Source organism: Neophocaena asiaeorientalis, unplaced genomic scaffold (assembly GCF_003031525.2).
Source record: "Neophocaena asiaeorientalis asiaeorientalis breed wild unplaced genomic scaffold, Neophocaena_asiaeorientalis_V1.1 scaffold233, whole genome shotgun sequence".
In the NCBI taxonomy this organism is placed as follows: Eukaryota; Metazoa; Chordata; class Mammalia; order Artiodactyla; family Phocoenidae; genus Neophocaena; species Neophocaena asiaeorientalis.
Window position 1 is genome coordinate 375,935 of NW_020171811.1, and position 26,679 is coordinate 402,613.

The window sequence follows — 26,679 nt, forward strand, 5'->3', positions numbered from 1 at the left end:
ACCCAAAATGTGTTCATGCAGTGTACAGACAAAAACTGCAATACTCAATCAATCAAACTTACATTCCTGGCTGCATTGGAAATTGGCACCCCCATTTTGGAAAAGTGAAAGCATTTCCTAGAGCTGAACACTTGTCTACCTTAAGATAGCAATTCTACTGCCAGGTACACACAGAAACATACCCACATGTTCACCCACAAGACACTTATTTGAATGTTGGTTGCTGCACTATTTGTAATAGCCCCAAACTGGAAACTACCTGAATACACACCACCAGTAGAATGGGTAAATAAATTATGGCATAGTCCCATAAAGGAAGAGTGTACGGTATAACAATGAGAAGGAACAATCTACAAAGCTCAGAAACAAGCAGAACTAATGCATGGTGCTAGAAGTCAGGAGAGCAGTTGTCCTTGGAGTGGGGAGTAAATGGGAGCGTTTGGGGTCTGGTAATGTTGTCTCTATCTGGCTTCTGGTTATGTAAGTGCTTAGTTTGTGAAAATTCATTGATTATAACAAATGCACTTTTATGCATGTTATATTTTAATAAAATTTGCGAAACAAACAAAAAAAGAAGGAAAATTTTATGACTTAATGTTTTTATTTAGTATAATAAATTATATAAGTACTCTGTATTGCTTTACAAATCTTTGTTTTAGGAATAAAGACAACTAGATACTTTTTGCAAGTGCTTTTTTTTTTAGTGTATTTTGTTTACCAAGATTGTATTTAGGAAACTTGTATCTCTATGATGCAAGTGTATATTTTAATTTTTTTGGTCTTTTAGTCACATTATATCTTAGAATTTTAAAATTCTGTGTACTTTATGAGTAGATAATAAGCCATCCTTTTCTCTGATTTACAGACTATTTCATATAAAAGAAGTTACTCTTTGATTATTAGGAATAATTCTAAAATTGGTCTCATTAGGCCAAATAAAATATACATTTAGGAAAATATAATATTAGATTCCTGAATGCCATAGTAATATTTAATTTGACAAATATTTGTTCTTTTTAGATAATGATAGGTGATTTGGCAGGGCGGGGTGTTCATCCTACCATAAAGTTGTAGTTTAAATTAGTCTCAAGACAGAGTCTATAGCCTAGATAGAAACATCCTTAAAGTGTTTGTTTAGTCACCTACTTTTAATTAATTTTTAAAAATCTTTTATATACAAAATTGTGGTTTAATTTCCTGATTCCAACCAAGAGTTAAGTAGAATTGTTAGGAAGATACCAAATTGTTACTTTCTTTTGGCGAACATAAAGGAAGGGGTCCTCTGTAGTAAAAAATTAAGAGTTTTTGTCTTTTCCTCTTTCTTCTCTTCTCCTCTCTCCCTTCCCCCCTCCCCAGTACACATGCTTCTCATCGCATTTCCAGGATTGATCCTTTAAGATAGAATTTGTGAATATATGTTATATTTTACAGTTGACAAATTACAGTTTGAACCTCCTCTGAGAAAAGAAACAGAAGCACGGGATGAAATGGTAGGAATAATGACTTTTAAAGAATTTTCCATATTAAAATTTGAGAAACGTTATAGTCAGGTGTACTTTTACTAAAGAACAAAGTAATATACTCTTCAGAGCATTGATTTTTTAATTTTTTTTGGCGGTATGCGGGCCTCTCACTGCTGTGGCCTCTCCCGTTGCGGAGCACAGGCTCCGTACGCACAGGCTCAGTGGCCATGGCTCACGGGCCCAGCCGCTCCGTGGCATGTGGGATCTTCCCGGACCGGGGCACGAACCCGTATCCCCTGCATTGGCAGGCAGACTCTCAACCACTGCACCACCAGGGAAGCCCCAGAGCATTGATTTTGATAACGTATTTCACACATTAAAGTTTGAAAAAGCTTCTGGTTAGGTGTATTTTGACTAGGGTACAGTGTGTAATATACCATTTTAACCATTCATTTTGACACTTCTGAGTCTTTTGAAGAATTCATATGAATTTATTAAGTATATGGAATTTTATGCTCAGCTTTAAGCTCTCAGGATCTTTTTACTTAATGATTCTGTTAGATTTGTAGTATGATTTTGCATTGCCTTACTGTTTTTAATATTTAATTGTTAATATATCTTCTTGTTTTTTTTAACCATTGCTCTTATTTTGAGATTACTATTTGGTTAACCCTTTCCTTAACTAAAAAGAAATAAACAATAGATAGAGCAAGATATTATTAGAGTCAGCCTAGATGTTATCCTAACATCTACTTTATTTATAACTGATAGTAAAAGTATAGTTTTTAGAGTAATTGTCTTCTGTTAATGGATCTCTTCATTCTTAACATCTGCAAGTGGTGTTCTTCCTACTGTATGCGTTGCTGGACAATAAATTTTCAATTTCCATGCTAGTCAGAAAAAGTATGGCACCAGTAAATTAAAGGTGATTGAATAATACAGTGTTTAGTTCTCCATGCTAATGGAGTAGTGATGCACATAATTCAAAGTTAACATTTTTGTTTTGCTTTGGAATATACTTTACCAATATATTGGTAAAGAGGGCTTGTCACATTTTAAGCTGTAAGTATGTTTATAGATTCTGTTAAGTTTAAGTCATCTAATAATGAGTTATTGACATAAATGTGTCAAATGACAGCAAATGTAGCTAGAGATTAAACCGTTGAAAGCCAAGGTGATTAATAATCATGACAATGAGTATGTTCTTGAATCAAATAAAATGAATGATACCTGTTATAAGGTAACATTTTAAACTCTTTTTTACCTTCACAGGGAGTGTCTTCAGACCCAAACTTTCTGTTACGGTGGAATCCTTTTGTTGATGGTGCAAATACTGGCAAGTAAGTTGTTTTTCTAGCTTAACTTTATTTTACTTAATTATATAAGAATACTATTTGATGGGGAGTGCTTTATTCTAATAAGCTTTAATTTTTTTCCTATAAAAGTTGTACTATGCCTTTTGTCAGTGAAAAGCTTCTGACTTTTTTAAATTGCCCAAAGGCATAATGTGTTGATCATTAAGGCTTTGTGGTTTTGTTCTTTAAATCAAAATACAGTATGTGTGGTGTTAATATACTGAAAGATGAGCTACATGATCTCATGGGAAAAAATATGATAGTAGGAATCAGAAAGCCCCAGTTCCATCTCTGCAATGTGGTTACTTCATATCCTAGACCTGTATTTCCTCAACGATTAAGTGACAGGGCTGACCTAGATGAGTTGTTCCAAACCTATTAGTCCATTGCAGTGCCTAGAGAGCTCTTAGGAAATATAGATTCCTGGATCCCCACATTAGGCCTATGGATCTGGGGTTAGCAGAGTATGGCCTGTAAGCCTATAAACCAGATCTGGCCCAATGCCTATTTTTGTACATCCTACAAACTAGAAGGATATTTACATTTTTTAATGGTTGAAAAAAAATTGAAAGAAGACCACTATATGATTCATAAAGCCTACAAAGTTTACTGTCTAACCCTTTATAGAAGAAGTTTGCTAACCCCTGCTATAGAATACAGTCTTTGGGAGTGGAATCTAAGAATCCTGAAAGCTTCCTAATTGATTGCAATGACTATGGATAAATGTGTGGAACCAGTGGGCTAGATGAGTGATTCTCAAGTTTTGATGTGCCTGGAGGATCACCTGGAAATCTTGGTAAAATGCAGATTCTGATTAAGTAGGTCTAGAGGGTGCATTTATAAAAGTTTCCATGGGAATTCCCTTGCAGACCAGGGGTTAGCACTCTGCGCTTTCACTGCTGAGGGCCCTGGTTCAATCCCTGGTCGGGGAACTAAGATCCTGCAAACTGTGTTGTGCAGCCAGGAAAAAAAAAGAGAAAAATTTCCAGGTGATACCAGTGTTGCTCATCTGTGGACCCCACTTGGAGTAACAAAGGGTTTGATGATACAGCCATTTGAATATATGATTCACTGTGGATTCCAACTCTAAAAGTCTGAATCTCTTTTTCACTACTAAGTTTAATTTCGTTTTTATTACATATTAAATGTTGCAAAGCATAATGATAAAGTAAAAAATACTTCGTATTCACTTTATAAAAACTCTATTTTATAGTCATACTAATACAGTTTGACAGAATGAGATCTTAGGTCTTCCTGTAGCTTTAAAAAATACTCTGTACCATGATCTGATTGTCTTTTATATCCCCTGAATAGAAGCAGATTTTAATGCACATGTAATGCTCTCTGTGTTTTATGTTATTGTCATTTATCACCATCTAAATTGCATTTTTCTCTTTGTATTAGATCAACCTCAAAACGTGCAATACCACCTCCCCTACCTCCTAAGGTGAGCTACTTAAAGATTTTCAACAATATATCCTTGTTTAAATAATAAAATAAAATTTTTAAATAACTTCATTGAATTTATTCAAAATTCTCTTAAACATATTTTAGGGTACAGTTTTCCTCAAGAGCATATTATGAAGATGTAAAAATATATTAAAGAAGATTTCATGAGAAATATAATATTTTTATAGCTATTAGAAAAAGGCAAAGATAGGTTATTACTCATTTGAGGCAGTACTTGACCACATGGAGGGGAGTTCATCATTTACATTCCTCATTTATTACTACAGTTGGACAGTGCACTAGAGTCATATTTTATTAAGTCACTTTCCTTGCTTGTTTGTAGTTATTAAATATTTTGTGGATTATGTATGTGATTTTATTGGTTATAAAAACGTTATCAGTTTGTGGTTAGGGCTGCTTAAAAGTCACATGGCAAGTTCATAGTTGTGTTGGGAGAGTAACTCAGCTCTTGCTTACCTTGCTTACTTGGCCCAGTGAATTGAACTATACAAGAGAAAGAAAAAAAGGCATATTCTCCTCCCCCTAAAGTCTTTGATGCATAATAATAACAAAGTGTTAATGTTTTATGTCCAAATTTATTAAAGTACTTCCGTGTCTTATTATCAACTAGCCAAGGATAAGCAGTTACCCTGAAGACAACCTCCAAGATGAAGAAAAATCATCGACTGTAAAACGTTGTCCTGATTCAGAGAACAGAGCTCCCCAAGTTCTCAGAAGACAGAGTAGCCCAAGTTGTGGTCCTGTAGCTGAGACTTCCTCTATTGGTATGGCTAGCAGTATCAGCAGGCCTGGAGTGCATACAGCTAGATACTGTGATCTCGGTAAATAAATCAAAGTGAAGGCTGAAAAGAAAGCCATTTTGTTCATATTTTAAAGAATGTCTTTTTTCTTTAGTCAATCTTATTACTGTTTGAAGCTTTGTGAAGGTTCTTTAAAGTTCCACATGGGTGGACTATAAATAGATTCAATCCAATTCAACCTAATTTGATCCCTTGCTAAATATTATAGGATCTAGAAAGATGAATGGATGACCCTGCCCTCTGGAAGTTCAGGGTCTATAGCAGAAGTTATACCCATGTGCACATAATTTCAGACAAGACATTTTGTTTAAGTGTCTCCTACAGTGAGTAACTATACGTAACAATGCAAGAGATCTCTGAGGGAGATAGGATAGGGAACAGAGGACGTAGGCCCTTGCAGAGTATTAAAGGGCTTGGTGAGCCTTTAATAAGTGGAACCAATACTGACAGGCATTCTTAGAGAACAAGAAAGAATGAACAAATGCACTGAAACAGGAAAATCTAGAATGTGTTGGAAGTACAGTCTAGTATGGTAGAAGTGTGAGCTTTTGAAGGGTATATACTGGGAGACAGGACTTAAAAAGGTAGGTTGAAGTTAAATTATGAAAGGCCTTGAATATCAGTATTAGTAGGTCAGATTTCATTTTTCTCACAATATGGAAACATTTGTTGTTTTCATGGATTAAGACCACTGCTATAGATGCAGTGCTGCCTCTACATGAGCTAGAGAAAGGCACCAGAGATACTTTAACTCATCTGACAGTAGAAAAAATAGTACTGGGGGGAGAAGGGGAAATTACTTTTCAAGGAAAGTACTTATTTGTATGGTCATTCAATTTTTAACCATGATTCTCTTTAGGAAATGGTGATGGTATTTCAAAACTCATTAGTGAAAACACAGAAGGATCAGCGCAAGCACCACAGTTACCACGAAAAAAGGACAAGCGAGATTTCCCTGTAGGTATAACAGGTGTTTGGTGATTAGTTGTAAATAATACTGTATTTATCATATAAAGGGCATAGTCTGTTTAATTCAAGAGTTTGAATAACTGGATTTCTAAATGTATAAAGTTTTTCTTAAGGCTTTAAGAGGTCTTACAGTATTAAAAATCACTTTTCCCACAGAAACCAGTAATCAATGGCCTCCCACCCACCCCAAAAGTGCTGGTAAGAAATATTTTTATGTGAACCACTTGCCAGTTTTTCTCTCTTTAGAAGCAACAGAATATTGTTTATTTGCTATCAAGTATCTTGAGCCATTGAAAGGAAGGATTCATAAAATACAAAGGCATTAAATGCATTTGGATATACCATGGATCAAATCATGTACCCTAACTTGAGTGAGTTAGTTAGAATTGGATAAATTTCACTTTTTATAAATACGGACAGTTGGGTTCTCTGATTAGCCTACAGAGGCCAATTTAATTTTAATGTGATGATATTACTAGTACTGTGTCCTCTTCATTATGTTGGTTAAATATCTTTCTACCCCTGAAGCCATTTTTACATTGCACTGTACACAGTGAAAAGGAACAGGGAAGCTTCTGTTAACTCTTGTTCTCTGGCCCTTCAGTAGAACCTACCTAAGGTAGTTCAGCCAGTCATATGAATGGGTGCCTTATAAATTGTACCTTTTTATACAGTAAAAGTTTAGTGTAAATACCAGTCTTTTGTCTTTCATCACTATTATGGAGGTATACTGCAATTATAATCACTGTGATGTTACTCAATAATATCATTCATTGTTTCTCATTATTAAATGTTAGTCCTAAAGATAAATAGTGATGTAAAATTCCTAGAATGTATCATTGACATATGTAGACGTTTTGATAAATTTGATATTTTTGCTGTAAAGTAGTGGATTCCACAAGGAAACAGTATAAAACTCTCTTCATAGAAAGGGTTAAATTATATCAAAATATGAATTTTGTAATGAGACCATAAATATATGCAAATAAGAGTCAGTTTAACATTTCATAATAATCTTAGCTATTTTCTAAGAATGTATAAAATTATCTAATCAAATAAGTCAACATCTCTTTCTTTATAAATAAGATGGGAGCATGTTTTTCCAAAGTCTTTGATGGCTGTCCTTTGAAAATAAATTGTGCAACATCCTGGATACATCCTGATACAAAAGGTAACATTTCTGAATTTTTATATATATCTCCAACAAAATATTTATTATCAGAAAAGATCCTTATGATCAGTGAACTGAGGGCTTTTTACTTTAAAAGTTCAACTTAGAGACTAAGGAGTGTAGGTATTATACTATTTAGTGTAACAACCTAAATAGGTAAATAGTTTTAGTTTAAGGCATCAGAATTCAAGAGTGAGTATACAGGAACAGTTCCTGGTTAAAGGAGACTAAAGAGACATCACAACTGATTGCAACCATAATTTGGCATTTTCATTTATGTAAAAGGACAATACTGAGACGATAATTGATTTCAGTAAAATCAGGATATTAGAAAATAGTATTGTTTCAGTGTTAATATCCTGATTTTGATCATTGTTGTGTGGTTGTATAAGACCTTTTTATTTTTTTTTAAGAAACGCACACAAATATTTAGGAATAAAGGGGTATCATGCTCATAACTTAAACAGTTCAGAAAATGAAAACAAAAATGTGTGTACAGAGAAAGAAGGATAAAAACAAAAGTAGTAAATGTTAACTTTTTTTGTATGTGTGTAATCATATGGTGTCTTTCTTTTATTTTTTTTTGAATTTTTGAATTTTATTTATTTTTTATACAGCAGGTTCTTATTAGTTATGTATTTTATACATATTAGTGTATATATGTCAATCCGAATCTCCCAATTCATCACACTGCCACCACCACCCCCACCCGTCACTTCCCCCCTTGGTGTCCATACGTTTGTTCTCTACATCTCTCTTTCTATTTCTGCCCTGCAAACTGGTTCATCTGTACCATTTTTCTAGGTTCCACATACATGCGTTAATATATGATATTTGTTTTTCTCTTTCTGACTTACTTCACACTGTATGACAGTCTCTAGATCCATCCACGTCTCTACAGATGACCCAATTTCGTTCCTTTTTATGGCTGAGTAATATTCCATTGTATATATGTACCACATCCTTATCCATTCATCTGTTGATGGGCATTTAGGTTCTTCCATGACCTGGCTATTGTAAATAGTGTTGCAATGAACATTGGGGTGCATGTGTGTTTTTGAATTATGGTTTTCTCAGTGTATATGCCCAGTAGTGGGATTGCTGGGTCATATGGTAGTTCTATTTTTAGTTTTTTAAGGAACCTCCATACTGTTCTCCATAGTGGCTGTATCAATTTACATTCCCACCAATAGTGCAAGAGGGTTCCCTTTTCCGACACCCTCTCCACCATTTACTGTTTGTAGATTTTGTGATGATGCCCATTCTAACTGGTGTGAGGTGATACCTCACTGTAGTTTTGATTTGCATTTCTCTAATAATTAGTTATTTAGAGCAGCTTTTCATGTGCTTCTTGGCCATCAGTATGGCCATCTGTATGGCCATTTCTTTGGAGAAATGTCTGTTTAGGTCTTCTGCCCATTTTTTGATAGGGTTGCTTGTTTTTTTAATATTGAGCTGCATGAGCTGTTTATATATTTTGGAGATTAATCCTTTGTCCGTTGATTCATTTGCAAATATTTTCTCCCATTCTGAGGGTTGTCTTTTCATCTTGTTTGTAGTTTCCTTTGCTTTGCAAAAGCTTTTAAGTTTCATTAGGTCCCATTCATTTATTTTTGTTTTTATTTCCATTACTATAGGAGGTGGATCAAAAAATATCTTGTTGTGATTTATGTCAAAGAGTGTTCTTCCTATGTTTTCCTCTAAGAGTTTTATAGTGTCCGGTCTTACATTTAGGTCTTTAAACCATTTTGAGTTTATTTTTGTGTGGTGTTAAGAGGTGTCCTAATTTCATTCTTTTACACATAGCTGTCCAGTTTTCCCAGCACCACTTATTGAAGAGACTGTCTTTTCTTCACTGTATATCCTTGCCTCCTTTATCATAGATTAGTTGACCGTAGGTGCTTGGATTTATCACTGGGCTTTCTATCCTGTTCCATTGATCTATATTTCTGTTTTTGTGCCAGTGCCATACTGTCTTGATTACTGTAGCTTTGTAGTATAGTTCAAAGTCACAGAGTCTGGTTCCTCCATCTCTGTTTTTTTCCCTCAAGGCTGCTATGACTATTCAGGGTCTTTCGTGTCTCCATACGAATTTTAAGATTTTTTCTTCTAGTTCTGTAAAAAACTGCCATTGGTAGTTTGATAGGGATTGCATTGAACCTGTAGATTGCTTTGGGTAGTATAGGCATTTTCACAATATTCTTCCAATCCAAGAACATGGTATATCTCTCCATCTGTTGGTATGATCTTTAATTTCTTTCATCAGTGTCTTATAGTTTTCTGCATACAGGTCTTTTGCTTCCGTAGGTAGGTTTATTCCTAGGTATTTTATTCTTTTTGTTGCAGTGGTAAATGTGAATGTTTCCTTAATTTCTCTTTCAGATTTTTCATCATTAGCGTATAGGAATGCAAGAGATTTCTGTGCACTAATTTTGTATCCTGCAACTTTACCAAATTCATTGATTAGCTCTAGTAGTTTTCTGGTGGCATCTTTAGGATTCTCAATGTATAGTATCATGCCATCTGCAACAGTGACACTTTTACTTCTTCTTTTCCAGTTTGTATTCCTTTTATTTCTTTTTCTTCTCTGATTGCTATGGCTTGGACTTCCAAAACTATGTTGAATAACAGTGGTGAGAGTGGACATCCTTGTCTTGTTCCTGATCTTAGAGGAAATGTTTCCAGTTTTTCACCATTGAGAATGTTTTCTGTGGGTTGGTTGTATATGGCCTTTATTATGTTGAGGTAGGTTCCCTCTATGCCCACTTTCTGGAGAGTTTTTATCATAAGTCGGTGTTGAATTTTGTCGAAAGCTTTTTCTGAATCTATTGAGATGATCATATGGATATTATTCTTTAATTTGTTAATATGGTATATCACATTGATTTGTGTATATTGAAGAATCCTTGCATCTCTGGGATAAATCCCACTTGATCATGGTGTGTAATCCTTTTAGTGTGTTGTTGGATTCTGTTTCCTAGTATTTGTTGAGGATTTTTGCATCTATATTCATCAGTGCATTTGGTCTGTAATTTTCTCTTTTTGTAATATCTTTGTCTGGTTTTTGTATCAGGGTGATGGTGGCCTCATAGAATGAGTTTGGGAGTGTTCCTTCCTCTGCAATTTTTGGAAGAGTTTGAGAAGGATGGGTGTTAGCTCTTCTCTAAATGTTTGATAGAATTCACCTATGAAGCCATCTGGTCCTGGACTTTGTTGAAAGATTTTTAATCACAGTTTCAATTTCATTACTTGTGATTGGTCTGTTCATATTTTCTATTTCCTCCTGGTTCAGTCTTGGAAGGTATACCTTTCTAAAAATTTGTCCATGTCTTCCAGGTTGTCCATTTTATTGGCATAGAGTTGCTTGTAGTAGTCTCTTAGGATGCTTTGTATTTCTGCGGTGTCTGTTGTAACTTCTTTTTCATTTCTAATTTTATTGATTTGAGTCCTCTCCCTCCTTTTCTTGATGAGTCTGGCTAATAGTTTATCAATTTTGTTTATCTTCTCAAAGAACCAGCTTTTAGTTTTTTTGATCTTTGCTGTTTTTGTCTTTGCTTCTATTTCATTTATTTCTGCTCTGTTCTGTATGATTTCTTTCATTGTACTAACTTTGGGTTTTGTTTGTTCTTCTTTCTCTAGTTCCTTTAGGTGTAATGTTAGATTGTTTATTTGAGATTTTTGTTATTTCTTGAGGTAGGCTTGTATTGCTATAAACTTCCCTCTTAGAACTGCTTTTGCTGCATCCCATCAGTTTTTGATCGTCGTGTTTTCATTGTAATTTGTCTCTAGGGATTTTTTGATTTCCTCTTTGATTTCTTCAGTGATCTTGGGTTATTTGGAGAAATATTGTAGTACAAGAAACTCCTATATACTCAGAATCATCAGTTGTTTCTTTTTTTTGTTTTACACCCTCACCATCAGATTATTTATTTACTTTATTTTATTTTAGTATAATTGATTTACAGTGTTTTGTTAGTTTCAGGTATACAGCAAAATGATTCAGTTACTCATATGCATATATCTTCTTTTTTAGATTCTTTTCTCATATAGGTTATCACAGAATATTGTATAGCGTTCTCTGTGCTATACAGTAGGTTCTTGTTGGTTATCTGTCTTATGTACAGTAGTGTGTGTATGTTCATCCTTTTGCCACATTTGTTTTACTCTTTTCTGTCTATATGTGAATTTTTTTCTGAACCACTTCAGAGTGAGTTGTGGACATCATGCTCCTCTTCCCCTTATACTTCAGTTTGTATTTTCTAGGAACAAGAATCATCTCTTATATAATCACAGTACAATTATAAACATTAGGGATATTATCATTGATATAATACTGTCTTTTAATCCACAGTCCATATTTAAATTTTATTAATTATCCCAGTAATGTCTTTTATCATCTTCTCCGCCCTTTTTTCCCCAATCCAACATCCAGTTCAAGTTCATATGTTGGATTTAGCTACCATGCCTTTAGTCTGCTTTAGTCTGGAACAGTTTCTCAACCTTTCTTTCTCTCTTGATCTTGCCATTTTGAGGCTGCTTATTTTGTAGACTGTCCCTTAATTTGAGTTTGTCTGATGAGTCCTCATGCTTAGATCATGTTATGCATTTTGTGCAGGAATATCAGAGAAATGTTTTTGTGCTCTTCTCAGTCCATCATATCAGGAGGCACATGGTATCAGCTTGTCCAAATACTAGTGATATTAACATTGACCAGTTGGTTAAGGTGGTGTTCACTAGCCTTCTCTTCTGTCAAGTTCCTATTTTTCCTTTTCTAAGTAATTGCATAATTATTTGATTTCCCAAAGTAATTAACACATAATTAGTGTGAAGACTCATTGAGACTTCATAATATCCTCTTGTTCATTAGACTTTCACTGACTAGTTTTAGCATCTGTTGACAATCCATTGACATCTACTGACAATTTCCCTTCTTTCTCATTTATTCACTTACGTTTGAATAAATGACATGTAATGAAAATTGTGTTTTAAAAAAGGATTTTATAGTAAGATAAAGCTGAGTTAGTAACAGAATATATCTACTTTTAAAAAATAAAGAGTTGGGGGAAGAGGTAAAGAAGGTAGCATGGGTTTTAGAAAATAATTTTTCTTTGGATTGGTGGGTGGCTATCTAACTCTTAATACCATTAAAATATAGGGCCATTATTTTAGTGAATGATTTCAGAAAATGATAGTAAATTCTGGTGATTTATCTCAACTATTTTAGATCAGTACATTATTTTTGGAACTGAAGATGGTATTTATACATTGAATCTCAATGAACTACATGAGGCAACGATGGAACAGGTAATTTAGGAGTTTTAACTCAAAAAATTAGTTTGAGTCAATTGAATAAAGTAAATATCTTAATTTTAAAGCAATTTATATGAGCCTCAGTTTTAATTTTTATGATTTAAATAGTTAAAGGGGTGAAATTGTACTCTTCACATATTCATGTTGAAAGATTTTTTTCCATAAGGTTTTGGTAATTTACTGAAAGGTAGAAAATACTTATTTTTCTGCTCTTTCATACTGTTGCAGTTTGGAGGTTAAGGGGTAAGGGAATGAAAATTGGAGAGTTTTAATTACCTTTTTTTTTCTTAATAGTTATTTCCACGGAAATGTACTTGGCTCTATGTCATCAATAATACTTTAATGTCATTGTCAGGTATGTATATGATAAAAGTGATATGAAAAATAAACAATGGACAAGCAGAGAAATGTAGTTTTAATACACATTATTTTAAAATGTTGTTATTCAGGGTAATTATAATCTAGTATAGTTAACTTTTGAGACTTGCAGGTATTTTTTACCGTTGTAGAATTGGAAGAAACCTTGAGAAGGAACCTTGTCAGAGCAGTACTTCCCATACCTGCCCAGGAACTACATAGTTGGAGAACATGACAGTGATTGTTCCCTGAGGCCATCCCCTTCTCCACAGTCTCTGTTACTATCACCATCACTGCCTTCCACTGAGAATCAGCAGTTGAAGGGAAAGAATCAGAGGATCCAGATGCTTCCTTTCTTTGTAATCTTGAGCCAATCACTGTCTCTTGTCTCTCAGCCTCAGTTTTTTTTTCATAAATTATATCTTCATTTTTTAATTTATTTTTTATTGAAGTATAGTTGGTTTAGTGTCGTGTTAATTTCTGCTGTACAACAAAGTGATTCAGTTATACATACATATACATTCTTTTTCATATTCTTTTCCATTATGGTTTATCACAGGATACTGAATATAGTTTCCTGTGCTATACAGTAGGATCTTGTTGTTTAAACATTCTGTATATAATAGTTTGCATCTGCTAATCCCAAACTCCCAATCCATCCCTCCCCACTCCCCCTTCCCATTGGCAACCATAAGTCTGTTCTCTATGTCTGTGAGTCTGTTGCTGTTTCGTAGATAGCTTCCTTTGTGTCATATTCTAGATTCCACATATAAGTGATACCATATGGTATTCGTTTTTCTCTTTCTGACTTACTTCACTTTAAGTGTGATAATCTCTAAGTCCATCCATGTTGCTGTGCCCAGTTTTCTTAATTGTAACATAAGGATGATGGTAACAATAACAACCTCACAAGATTGCTGTGAGGATCAAGTGAGATATCCAAAGTACTTAGAAAACTGTGAAGACTTACAGATGCTTGCTGGTAGAATTCATGTTATTCTGGACCACATATTTATTAACGAACTTGGACCAATGCTTTCAAGTCTTATAAATAATCAAATGGGTTCCAGAGCAACCTATTCTAATTTTGTTGTTTGTATTTTTCTTTTTTCCTTGTTGTTGGGGGTGGGTGGGTTGTGTTTAGGCTTTTTTCCCCTAATTGTTACCTGCCAGAACCTATTTTCTTACATTTTAGATTTAAGTGGCTACCTAAAGGCTTGCTGCTCACTTTCATTCTGATAGTAGAGCACAGTTGGCCCTCTGTATCTGCATGCACAGATTCAATTCAAAGATAGAATTGATTTTTAATTCCAGGAAGTTCCGAAAAAACAAAACTTGAATTTGCCAGGCACTGGGTCACTATTTACATACATTTACATTGTATTAGGTATCATACATAATCTAGAGATGATATCAAGTATGTGGAAGAATGGGCATAGGTTATATGCAAGTACTACACCATTTTATATAAGGGACTTTTTATAAGGGACCTCACATTTTGGTATCCACAGGGGGTCCTAGAACAGTACTCTGGTGGGACCACTATACAAGGTAGTTAATTATTTCTCTCTGTTCCTTAATCCTAATGCTATCAGCTATTAAAATAGCATTTATCCCTTTCTCCACTTTGAAAAATTATTTTAACATTTCTTAAATTTTTTTCAGTTTTTTGTTTGATACTCTTTCGTGCTCTGTATCTCAATAGATACGTGATGATTACATCCTAGTTCTTATTTACTGTACTGTCAGGCTTTTCATTATTAAGTGTACCTTTCAGCTACTTATGCTTTAAAGCATCAGTGCTGGTATAGTTTTAACTCACTGACAGATCATTATGAATTGTGGCCTAATTTAAGAAATGCCATTTTCATAATTTTAAGTATGTGTGTGTGAGTGTGTATGACTTAAACTCGTCTACTAACCATCGCCTAGTAGAGATTCTTCAGGAATTTGTATATTTGAGCTGATGACAGCGTTTACAAAGAGCATATTATTTGATTGTCCATAAATGTCTTTTAAAAAACTGGGGTCCTCAAAAAAGTTTTTAATCTCTGATTTTGATTATGTTTCCCCCAGTTTTTTTACTTTTGTTTAATAAAATATTAATATATCAAATTACTATTATGAAGATAAACTTAAACCCAGATCTGTTTGAATTAACAATTCTGAGTTGTGTTCATATAGAGTCACTTTCCTCTAACTCTCTTACTGCTTTTATCCCTATTTATACCTGTCTTTGGGAATAAGCTTAAAAGCCACACAGAGTACATCTTGTATATTTATAAAATAACAACAGAAAGGCAGGGAAAAATTAGCCTATAAATTGGTTCTTTCCAAATTTAGTCAAAATGACCTGTGGAACTGAATGAAGATAGGTAGCAGTGCTCAATAGGAGAAAACGTTCCGTTTAAGGGTCTGCATTTCTTTGCATGTGTGCACATACATGTACATGTGTTAGCTGCTTGGGTAGCTAGTTATATATAAAGCGATGCTGGAGAAAGGAAGGGTGGTATAGTGTTAGGCAGAATGTTTGCATTTTGAGAAAATACAGAAAATTTTGTTGAGGGTAAAACCATTTTTTTTCATGTTTTCCAGTAGTAAAATGATGAAATACTATTTTGGATTGTTATAGTACCATGTCATGTATATAAGGAGTCAGAAAATGTTTACCATATATTCCCCTTTCTAATACAGCTGTGGTTTTGATTATATGGAAATTGTAGCTTTATTATCCTGTATAAATTATAGGATATAATTGTAGCCCTACTGTATCCTATGATAGTTTGCTTTATTTTTCTTAGTATTTCAGTGTTATCTTTAAGACTTCATTCACAGTTTTTAATTCAAGGTAATGTGGTAGATTATTGATAAATAGGACTATCTCAGAAAGATAATGTGATATAGTTATATAATTTTCCATGTTGTACTGAAATAATCACATGTACATCACTGTAACTCACTCTATTGTACAGTGTTTAACAATTTCTTTTTCTATGTTGGCTTCATTAAGGTTTACATATGTTCTGCCCAGATCACCTATTAGTCAGAATATATCTAATTTATATACTGGGAAACAAAATTATCTACTTTATTAAAACTCATTTTACTTACTATCTTTCAAAATAGTATTAACTAGGTTTTTTTGTTTGTGTTTTTCTCTATTTTGCTTGGCTTTTTGAACATGGCTGGACTCGTCATTTTAGAAGGTAATTATCTTTTCTTTTTCTTGAAAATAGTATTTCTCTGCTTTAAATAATTCTAATAAAAATAACGTTTCTCTTTTATAGGAAAAACCTTTCAACTCTACTCTCATAATCTTATAGCTTTGTTTGAACAAGCCAAAAAACCAGGACTAGCTGCCCATATTCAAACTCATAGGTTTCCAGACCGCATACTACCAAGGTACAAAATATTTTGATTCTACTGGGAGTGAGGGGAATTAGTGTCTATTTTTAAAACAGCCAGTCTTCCTTGCCCACTAAAAAACTTCCTTTGTCTTAATTTTGAAAGGTAGTTTACACTGAAGTAAATGTCATCTAGAATTCAAAAGATAAGTGTCTTGTAACTTGACTGTCCATGTCAATCATCCATAGAAGTTTTATAATATAGATCCCAGGTCCTGCCTCAGTTCTATAAAATCAGATAGTTTGGGGTCAGAGTTTAAGATGGTGGTTTTTAGAGCTCCTTGACTGGTTCTGATGGAACTGATTCACCCATCACTCACTGTTTGGGAACCACTGCAGTAGAGTACATTTATGTTGTCTTATGTTTTCAGAAAGTTCGCTCTAACAACAAAGATTCCTGATACAAAAGGCTGCCACAAATGTTGCATAGGTGAGTAAATGCTGTTTCTCAAACTGGATGATTAGAACTTTTAACATCTTTAAAATTATCTGTAGAGTCTTATAGTATTAAGTGAAGGAAGGTAGGCTTTATATTTGTTCTAATAAGGAGTTAAGGGGCCATTGAAGCTCAGGAATGTATAGTTGGACATAAAAATGCTTGAAGATAATTGCTCTGATGCTTTCTCAGAGCATAATGTTCCTCGAATTTTTTAACCATAGTCCATAAGGCTCTATCTCTGCTGATATCTTAGCTTTCATTTGACACTTACCATTTATTTAACAGTTATTGCTTAGTGTTTTATGAACATTATTATTTCAGGAGTTTGGCCAACTATGAAGTTAGAGGGAAGAGTCCACACAAAACCACTCACTTCTGATACCAACTACAGGTTTGGGGAGTTCCCCAAACCACCTTCATGTTCAATAATTCACTAGAAGGACTCACAGAATTCACTGAAAGTGGTTATACTCTGGTTATGGTTTATTACAGGGAAAGTATATAGATTAAAATCAGCCAAGGGAAGAAGTGCATAGGGCAGAATCCAGGAAAAATGCCAGATGTAGAGCTTCTGTTGTCCTTTCTCCATGGAATAATAGACAGTGTATGGACAGTGTTACTTTTCTGACAGTGATGTGTAACAATACACACAGAGCATTGCCAACTAGGGAAGCTTACTCAGCAACCTCAGTGTCCGGAGTTTTTATTGAGGCTCTATCACATAGGCATGCTTGATTGCCCACATGGCTGATCTCAGTATCCATCCCCTCTGGAGGTCAAGTGATATTGCCTGACCCAAAGCCCCTACCCTAAATTACATGGTTTGTCTTTCTGGCATTACTGTCCCCCATCCTGAGACTATCCAGTGTCGCCAACCCCCACTCTAAATCATATTGTTACAGTATACGTTGACCAAGGCCCCAGGCAAACAAAGACACTCCTGTCAGGCATGACATTCCTGAGGCTTAGACATTAACTCCCAGAAGAGAGGACAAAGACCAGACCTCTTTGGGGGCAAGGTGAAATTCTGTGCTATATAATTATCTTCTCTCGCTTAACCCTTAAACAGCTTATGATACTTATGTCACTAGTAGCAGAACCTGGGATCACACCTGGTCTGTGGCTTCAAATTCTGGGCTCCTAACTTTCTGTTTATTATTGTTTAATCAGTGAGCCTAAACATTGATCTTCATGCTGCATTAGGTCCACAGCATACTCTCTAGTTATAAGCAGATTTCACAAGCATTTTTCTAGGGAGATGGAGGTCCATTTCTGTTATCAGATTCCCAGTATCTCTGGCTCAGGAAGGGTCTCGATGCTTACAATCTGAGGTACAACTCATAAATATCTTAAGACAGAGCTTACTGCAAATAACTACTCTTATAATCAAATACATTACTGTTGATGGGAATCAAATTGGGGAGAAGGAAAGACCAATGTGAATTTCTATAGATTTGAGTCAAGGAAGTTACATCTTTATTAAGTTGTAAAATAATTAATTATTTTCATCTTATCTTAAGTAGACAGCTGTAAACTACTATACCAAAAATGGAATCATAGGACTTCCCTGGTGGCACAGTGGTTAAAAATCTGCCTGCCAGTGCAGGGGACACAGATTTGATCCCTAGTCTGGGAAGATTCCACATGCCACGGAGTAACTAAGCCCGTACACCACAACTACTGAGCCTGCGCTTTAGAGCCCGTGAATCACAACTACTGAGCCCGCGCACCACAATCACTGAAGCCCGCATGCCTAAAGTCCATACTCCACAAGAGAAGCCACCACAATAAGACCGTGCACCGCAACAAAGGGTAGCCCCCGCTCACTGCACCTAGAGAAAAGCCCCTGCGCACCAATGAAGACCTAATGCAGCCAAAAATAAATAAAAAAATTTTTGTTTTTTTTAATGGAATGATAGATTTCAGTTGCCTTCTAGACCTTCTTATTCACTAGACCTAGAATTCACTCTTTTGGTCCATTTACTTAAGCAGCTCTTTAGATTGTAAAATAGTTTAGGTGTTTTGGTGCTTAAAATACTGTTTTTATGTTTGTTTAAGAACCTAGTATATTAAAGATGTTTAGAAGTAAATGTACACAATTAAAATTGAGATAAGAGAGTGAAAAAGAAAGGGTATAACAAAGCCAAAGGAAAAAGATATCATCTTTCTTTACTTTCTGCACTCTTATCATCCTAGTGAACAGAAACAATAATTATCCTTTATCACCTAAATTAACAGTTCAAATGATTATTCTTCCATTCATAGTTTGGTATCAGTGGCAGGCCACATTTAATTGGTTTTTCCTATGTATCAGCACTGCCTTTATACAGAAAGCTGGGTTAGGTTTTAGGTGAGTATAACTTAGTAATTGCTTTTAGCTAAACTTTGTTTTTATATAAAAATATTCAGTGTTTTGGGTGTGTCTGTTTTGTTTTGTTTCTTTCCAGTCAGAAACCCTTACACAGGACATAAATACCTCTGTGGAGCTTTACAGTCTGGAATTGTTTTACTTCAGTGGTATGAGCCAATGCAGAAATTCATGTTAATAAAGGTATATGTTACTTTGTTTACACTTTTTTAATTTAGAAAACACTAATGTATAACTGAACCTGAAATTATAAGACTGCAATGCTACCATCTAGGGTTAGCATGTTTATAGTTATTTATAGGTGTTTATTGGGTTTAGGGATTTTTGTGTTCTTAAGATTTTATCTTTAACTTGTGTTAATAAACTTCCAGAAATATCACAGCCATAAAGAAGAATATGGCCAAGTCTCTAAAACATATTTTTATGGAAAACTGATTCTTATCATGATATTTAAAGGTAGTCCTTTTTTTAATTGAAGTATTATGATATTGTGTTAGTTTCAGTTATACAGCAAAGTATTAAGTTATTATTTTCCATTATAGGTTATTAAAAGATATTAAATATAGTTCCTTGTATTATACAGTAAATCCTTGTTCCTTATCTATTTTATGTATAGTAGTTTGTTAATCCCATACTTCTTATTTATCCCTCCCCCACTCCCTCTCCTATTTGTTTTCTGTCTGTGAGTTTGTTTCTGTTTCGTATATATATATTCATTTGTATTATTTTTTAGATTCCACATATAAATGATATCATACAGTATTTGTCTTTGTCTGGCTTCACTAAGCATAGTATTCTCTAGGTCCATCCATGTTTCTGCAAATGGCAATATTTCATTCCTTTTATGGCTGAATAATATTCCTCTGTGTGTGTGTGTGTGTGTGTGTGTGTGTGTGTGTGTGTGTGTATCAATCACATTTTCTTATGCCAATCATCTGTTGATGGGCACTTGGATTGTTTCTGGTCTTGGCTGTTGTAAATAGTGCTGCTGTAAACGACATGGGGTGCGTGTATCTTTTCAAATTAGAGTTTCATCTTTTCTGGATATTTGCCAAGGAGTGAGATTGCTGGATCATATGTTAGCTCTATTTTTAGTTTTTTAAGGAACCTCCATACTGTTTTCCACAGTGGCTGCCCCCCACAAACAATGTAGGAGAGTACCCTTTGCTCCACACCCTTTCTAGCATTTATTATTTATAGACTCTTTAGTGATGGCCATTTTGTCTGTTGTGAGGTGGTACCTCATTGTAGTTTTGATTTGCGGTTCTCTAATAATTAGTGATGTTGAACAACTTTTCATGTGCCTGTTAGCCATCTGTATGTCTTCTTTGGGAAAATGTCTATTTAGGTGTTCTGCCCATTTTTTGATTTGGTTGTTGTTTTGATATTGAGTTATATGAGCTGTTTGTATATTTTGGAAATTAACCCCTTGTCAGTTGCATCATTTGCAAATATTTTGTCCCATTCTGGACGTTTTCTTTGTTTTGTTTATGGTTTCCTTTGCTGTGCAAAAAGCTTTTAAGTTTGATTACATCCCATTTGTTTATTTTTGCTTATTTATTTTTATTTTTTTTGCCTTGGCAAACTGATCTAAGAAAATATTGCTATGCTTTTTGTCAAAGAATGTTTTGCCTGTGTTCTAAGAGTTTTATGGTGCTATATCTTATATTTAAGTCTTTAAACCATTTTGAGTTTATTATTTTATATGGTGTGATGGAGTGTTCTAACTTCATTGATTTACATGAGGCTGTCCAGCTTTCCTAACACTGCTTGTTGAAGAGACTGTCTTTTCTCCATTGTATATTCTTTTCTCTTTTGTTGTAGATTAATTAATCATAGGTGTATGGCTTTACTTCTAGGCTCTCTATTCTGTTCCATTGATCTATATGTCTGTTTTTGTGCTGATAAGAGGTAGTCGTTTTTTAGATTTAGATCAATTAAGAAAATGAAAGCCTTTCTGTTCACTTTATTCAACAATATGAATGAGGAGATTGTTTCTAAATTATACATCTGTTTGTTTTTTGCAGCACTTTGACTTTCCTTTGCCAAGTCCTTTGAATGTTTTTGAAATGCTGGTAATACCAGAACAGGAATACCCTATGGTCTGTGTAGCTATTAGCAAGGGCACCGAATTAAATCAGGTAGTTCAGTTTGAGACAATCAATTTGAACTCTGCATCTTCATGGTTTACAGAAATTGGTGGAGGTAAGTGTTTTTTACTTTATGTTAAAATATTGATGCTTTTGCCTGCAAAAGAAGCAGAATAGGTTCAACCTGTGTGGGCTCTTTCAAATAAAGATTCAGAACATAGTTTCCCAAGTAGGCCCAGAGGATCATGTACATATAGTTTATGATCTCTATTTGCCTGAGGCAATTTGACACAAAGTATTTTACCAAGGAAAATTTTAATGAGTCCTGAAATTTAAAAGTCTTAGTTGTTATCAGTTAATCTTTGGACTTACTAAATAATTAAGTTTTCTAAGATACTTTTCAAATTTTATCAGCTTCTCAAGCAAAGAAATAACAGTTTTTTTCCTATTGGTTCTTTCCCCCCACACTTCTTAAAATCATTGAGTTCTAGTACTTTTCATACTGGAATAGAAACTTCTGATGTGTGGCCTCCAAGCTTTACCATTTAAAGATACAGGAAAATATCTCTTGCATTTTCTGAGAATGGTTTGTTAGCCTAGGATTTTATCAAACATATCTCAGTGAAAACTCTGAAAAGGTTGAGAAGTTTATTTTCAAACTTTAAAATTGGAACAAATCGATCAAGAATTCATGTCAAGGGAATTCCCTGGTGCTGCAGTGGTTAAGAATCCACCTTCCAATGCAGGGGACAAGGGTTCAATCCCTGGTCAGGGAACTAGATCCCACATGCATGCCGCAACTAAGAGTTCACTTGCCACAACTAAGGAGCCCGCTGGCTGCAACTAAGGAGCCCACGAGCCGCAACTAAGCCCGTGAGCCACAACTAAGGAGCCTGCCTACTGCAACTAAGACCCAGCGCAACCAAAATAAATAAAGTTTTAAATTTTTAAAAATAAAATATTAAAGAATTCATGTTAAAAAATAAGTAAAATGAAGATCTTCATTTTGCCAGTTTACTGTTTTTGTTGTGCTAGTGTAAACTTTTCATGTGCCTGTTAGCCATCTGTATGTCTTCTTTGGGAAAATGTCTATTTAGGTGTTCTGCCCATTTTTTGATTTGGTTGTTGTTTTGATATTGAGTTATATGAGCTGTTTGTATATTTTGGAAATTAACCCCTTGTCAGTTGCATCATTTGCAAATATTTTGTCCCATTCTGGACGTTTTCTTTGTTTTGTTTATGGTTTCCTTTGCTGTGCAAAAAGCTTTTAAGTTTGATTACATCCCATTTGTTTATTTTTGCTTATTTATTTTTATTTTTTTTGCCTTGGCAAACTGATCTAAGAAAATATTGCTATGCTTTTTGTCAAAGGATGTTTTGCCTGTGTTCTAAGAGTTTTATGGTGCTATATCTTATATTTAAGTCTTTAAACCATTTTGAGTTTATTATTTTATATGGTGTGATGGAGTGTTCTAACTTCATTGATTTACATGAGGCTGTCCAGCTTTCCTAACACTGCTTGTTGAAGAGACTGTCTTTTCTCCATTGTATATTCTTTTCTCTTTTGTTGTAGATTAATTAATCATAGGTGTATGGCTTTACTTCTAGGCTCTCTATTCTGTTCCATTGATCTATATGTCTGTTTTTGTGCTGATAAGAGGTAGTCGTTTTTTAGATTTAGATCAATTAAGAAAATGAAAGCCTTTCTGTTCACTTTATTCAACAATATGAATGAGGAGATTGTTTCTAAATTATACATCTGTTTGTTTTTTGCAGCACTTTGACTTTCCTTTGCCAAGTCCTTTGAATGTTTTTGAAATGCTGGTAATACCAGAACAGGAATACCCTATGGTCTGTGTAGCTATTAGCAAGGGCACCGAATTAAATCAGGTAGTTCAGTTTGAGACAATCAATTTGAACTCTGCATCTTCATGGTTTACAGAAATTGGTGGAGGTAAGTGTTTTTTACTTTATGTTAAAATATTGATGCTTTTGCCTGCAAAAGAAGCAGAATAGGTTCAACCTGTGTGGGCTCTTTCAAATAAAGATTCAGAACATAGTTTCCCAAGTAGGCCCAGAGGATCATGTACATATAGTTTATGATCTCTATTTGCCTGAGGCAATTTGACACAAAGTATTTTACCAAGGAAAATTTTAATGAGTCCTGAAATTTAAAAGTCTTAGTTGTTATCAGTTAATCTTTGGACTTACTAAATAATTAAGTTTTCTAAGATACTTTTCAAATTTTATCAGCTTCTCAAGCAAAGAAATAACAGTTTTTTTCCTATTGGTTCTTTCCCCCCACACTTCTTAAAATCATTGAGTTCTAGTACTTTTCATACTGGAATAGAAACTTCTGATGTGTGGCCTCCAAGCTTTACCATTTAAAGATACAGGAAAATATCTCTTGCATTTTCTGAGAATGGTTTGTTAGCCTAGGATTTTATCAAACATATCTCAGTGAAAACTCTGAAAAGGTTGAGAAGTTTATTTTCAAACTTTAAAATTGGAACAAATCGATCAAGAATTCATGTCAAGGGAATTCCCTGGTGCTGCAGTGGTTAAGAATCCACCTTCCAATGCAGGGGACAAGGGTTCAATCCCTGGTCAGGGAACTAGATCCCACATGCATGCCGCAACTAAGAGTTCACTTGCCACAACTAAGGAGCCCGCTGGCTGCAACTAAGGAGCCCACGAGCCGCAACTAAGCCCGTGAGCCACAACTAAGGAGCCTGCCTACTGCAACTAAGACCCAGCACAACCAAAATAAATAAAGTTTTAAATTTTTAAAAATAAAATATTAAAGAATTCATGTTAAAAAATAAGTAAAATGAAGATCTTCATTTTGCCAGTTTACTGTTTTTGTTGTGCTAGTGTATTGTCAGCCAGATTTATGAAGCCATTTTTATATATGAAGTCAAGTAAGCTTTAGTTATAACTTATTTTTGACCACTGTTATATTCTTTATCACCTCGAATAAAATAGGAATGTATTCTTTTACCCTCCCACCCCACCTGCACCCACCTTTCTTTCTAATAATGTTTTTGGTTGAGGTAGATGCATATCTTCCTGGTATAGCTAACAGAAAGGTGGAAATGACATTTATTATGAAATATAAACAGCCCAAATAGAAACGTGTTCCTATCATGTAATTATTGCTAAAAAGAAGAGTTTTGGGTCAGTTTATTTAAAAACCAAGATCATGTTTGGGAGACAGCCCCAACTTTTTTTTATTGGTTAGTATATAATAATAGTGTAGAGAAAGTCATTTCATATGATTATCTAATGTGAGTTTTCAAACTACTATCTTCTGTATGATGTATGAGGAGGTTACATTGCTTAAGGCTGGGCATTCAGTGAGTCCTCTTGTGAATTTGCAGGGTTGAGGGTTGAGGTGTTTTTGTTGTTGTTTGTTTTGTTTTTTAATGCCAGAGGCAAACTGTTCTACCCACTTTTAACATTGTCTAGGCTAAAATTAAGGCAGACCCAAAATTACTACCTAAGGAGAGCCAGGACTCTGAGGGTAAACATTCAAATCACCCTGAAGCAGAGACTGCCTTTATTAGGCTTTTCCATATTCACAAATGATTGCTAAACTATCTCCCAGGTATGTTGATTGTTGAGGCCATGCCTTGAACTGGCAACAGCTGTAACAATTAAAATGAACTCCTATTCCAAAACTCTTTTAGTCGTAGTTTAATGTATTATTGCAGTATCCTTTTCTCCAAGGATGGTGCTTAGCACTTATCAGCACTCAATAAATGTTGAATAAATGCACGAACATATCTTTACTGAGAAGAGCTATTTTCTGGAGTGTTGCCAAAGGACAACAGTTTATTAATTCTGTACATCTGGTTTCTTTACTATATATGAACTTTGGGAGGTCCACCAAAACCCAAAATAATAATTGTGTTTATGCTCAGATGTGCAGTTTTTAAGGGAGAGGATCTATGAGTGTCCCAAAGAGATGTAGTTAAGAATGACTGCTCTGAGATTACAATGGCAAAGGATGAGTGGGAAGTAAATAAATAGAGACAGCAAATGTGGACAACATTTTTTGATAGTTTGAGTGGGAAGAACAAGAGAAAAATGTTAGCTGAAATGAAAAGAGAAATTTTTGAAGTGCCGTTTGCAGGATCTTAGTTCCCTGACCAAGGATCAAACCCTGGCCCCTGGCAGTGAGAATGCTGAGTCCTAACCACTGGTCCACCCTGGAATTCCCAAGTGTGTCGTGAACACAAGACATAAAGTATATTCATAAGAAGCTTCAAGAGGAGAAGCAAGAAGAACTACAGTCCTGCAGCCTGTGGATCAAAAACCACATTCACAGAAAGAGAGACAAGATGAAAAGGAAGAGGGCTATGTACCAGATGAAGGAACAAGATAAAACCCCAGAAAAACAACTAAATGAAGTGGAGATAGGCAACCTCCCAGAAAAAGAATTCAAAATAGTGATAGTGAAGATGATCCAGGACCTTGGAAAAAGAATGGAGGCAAAGATCAAGAAGATGCAAGGAATGTTTAACAAACACTAGAAGAATTAAAGAACAAACAAACAGAGGTGAACAATACAGTAACTGAAATGAAAACTACACTAAAAGGAATCAGTAGCAGAATGACTGAAGCAGAAGAACAGATAAGTGACCTGGAAGACAGAATGGTGGAATTCACTGCCACGGAACAGAATAAAGAAAAAAGAATGAGAAGAAATGAAGACAGCCTAAGAGACCTCTGGGAAAACATTAAACTCAACAACATTCGCGTTAGAGGGGTCCCAGAAGGAGAAGAGAGAGAGAAAAAGGACCAGAGAAAATATTTGAAGAGATTATAGTCAAAAACTTCCCTAACATGGGAAAGGAAATAGCCACCCAAGTCCAGGAAGCACAGTGAGTCCCATGCAGGATAAACCCAAGGAGAAACACACTGAGACACATAGTAATCAAATTGGCAAAAATTAAAGACAAAAATTATTGAAAGCAGCAAGGGAAAAACGACAAATAGCATGCAAGGGAACTCCCATAAGGTTAACAGCTGATTTCTCAGCAGAAACTCTACAAGCCAGAAAGGAATGGCATGATATACTTAAAGTGATGAAAGGGAAGAACCTAAAACTAAGATTACTCTACCCAGCAAGGATCTCATTCAGATTCGATGGAGAAATCAAAAGCTTTACAGACAAGCAAAAGCTAATTCACCACTACCAAACCAGCTCTACAACAAATGCTAAAGGAATTTCTCTAAGTGGGAAACAGAAGAGAAGAAAAGGACCTACAAAAACAAACCCAAAACAATTAAGAAAATGGTCACAGGAACATACATATCAATAATTACCTTAAACGTGAATGGATTAAATGCTCCAACCAAAAGACACAGGCTTGCTGAATAGATAACAAAAACAAGACCTTGTAGACAGCATATATATATGCTGAATAGATAACAAAAACAAGACCTCTTGTAGACAGCATATATATATATATATATAT

At 34.7% G+C, this 26,679-nt stretch overlaps 1 protein-coding gene across 1 annotated transcript in view; it reads left to right on the top strand.

The window, feature by feature from the left end:
- Positions 1 to 26,679, top strand: part of MAP4K5 (mitogen-activated protein kinase kinase kinase kinase 5) — a 138,913-nt gene that overhangs the window by 98,590 nt on the left and 13,644 nt on the right. The window contains exons 15-28 of the mRNA XM_024732812.1: positions 1,432 to 1,490; positions 2,736 to 2,803; positions 4,223 to 4,265; positions 4,899 to 5,052; positions 5,948 to 6,045; positions 6,214 to 6,255; positions 7,144 to 7,228; positions 12,453 to 12,532; positions 12,833 to 12,893; positions 16,099 to 16,101; positions 16,183 to 16,297; positions 16,671 to 16,729; positions 19,186 to 19,289; positions 21,134 to 21,311. Coding sequence (XP_024588580.1) covers positions 1,432 to 1,490; positions 2,736 to 2,803; positions 4,223 to 4,265; positions 4,899 to 5,052; positions 5,948 to 6,045; positions 6,214 to 6,255; positions 7,144 to 7,228; positions 12,453 to 12,532; positions 12,833 to 12,893; positions 16,099 to 16,101; positions 16,183 to 16,297; positions 16,671 to 16,729; positions 19,186 to 19,289; positions 21,134 to 21,311 — 1,149 coding nt within the window. The remainder of the gene's footprint in view (positions 1 to 1,431; positions 1,491 to 2,735; positions 2,804 to 4,222; positions 4,266 to 4,898; positions 5,053 to 5,947; positions 6,046 to 6,213; positions 6,256 to 7,143; positions 7,229 to 12,452; positions 12,533 to 12,832; positions 12,894 to 16,098; positions 16,102 to 16,182; positions 16,298 to 16,670; positions 16,730 to 19,185; positions 19,290 to 21,133; positions 21,312 to 26,679) is intronic.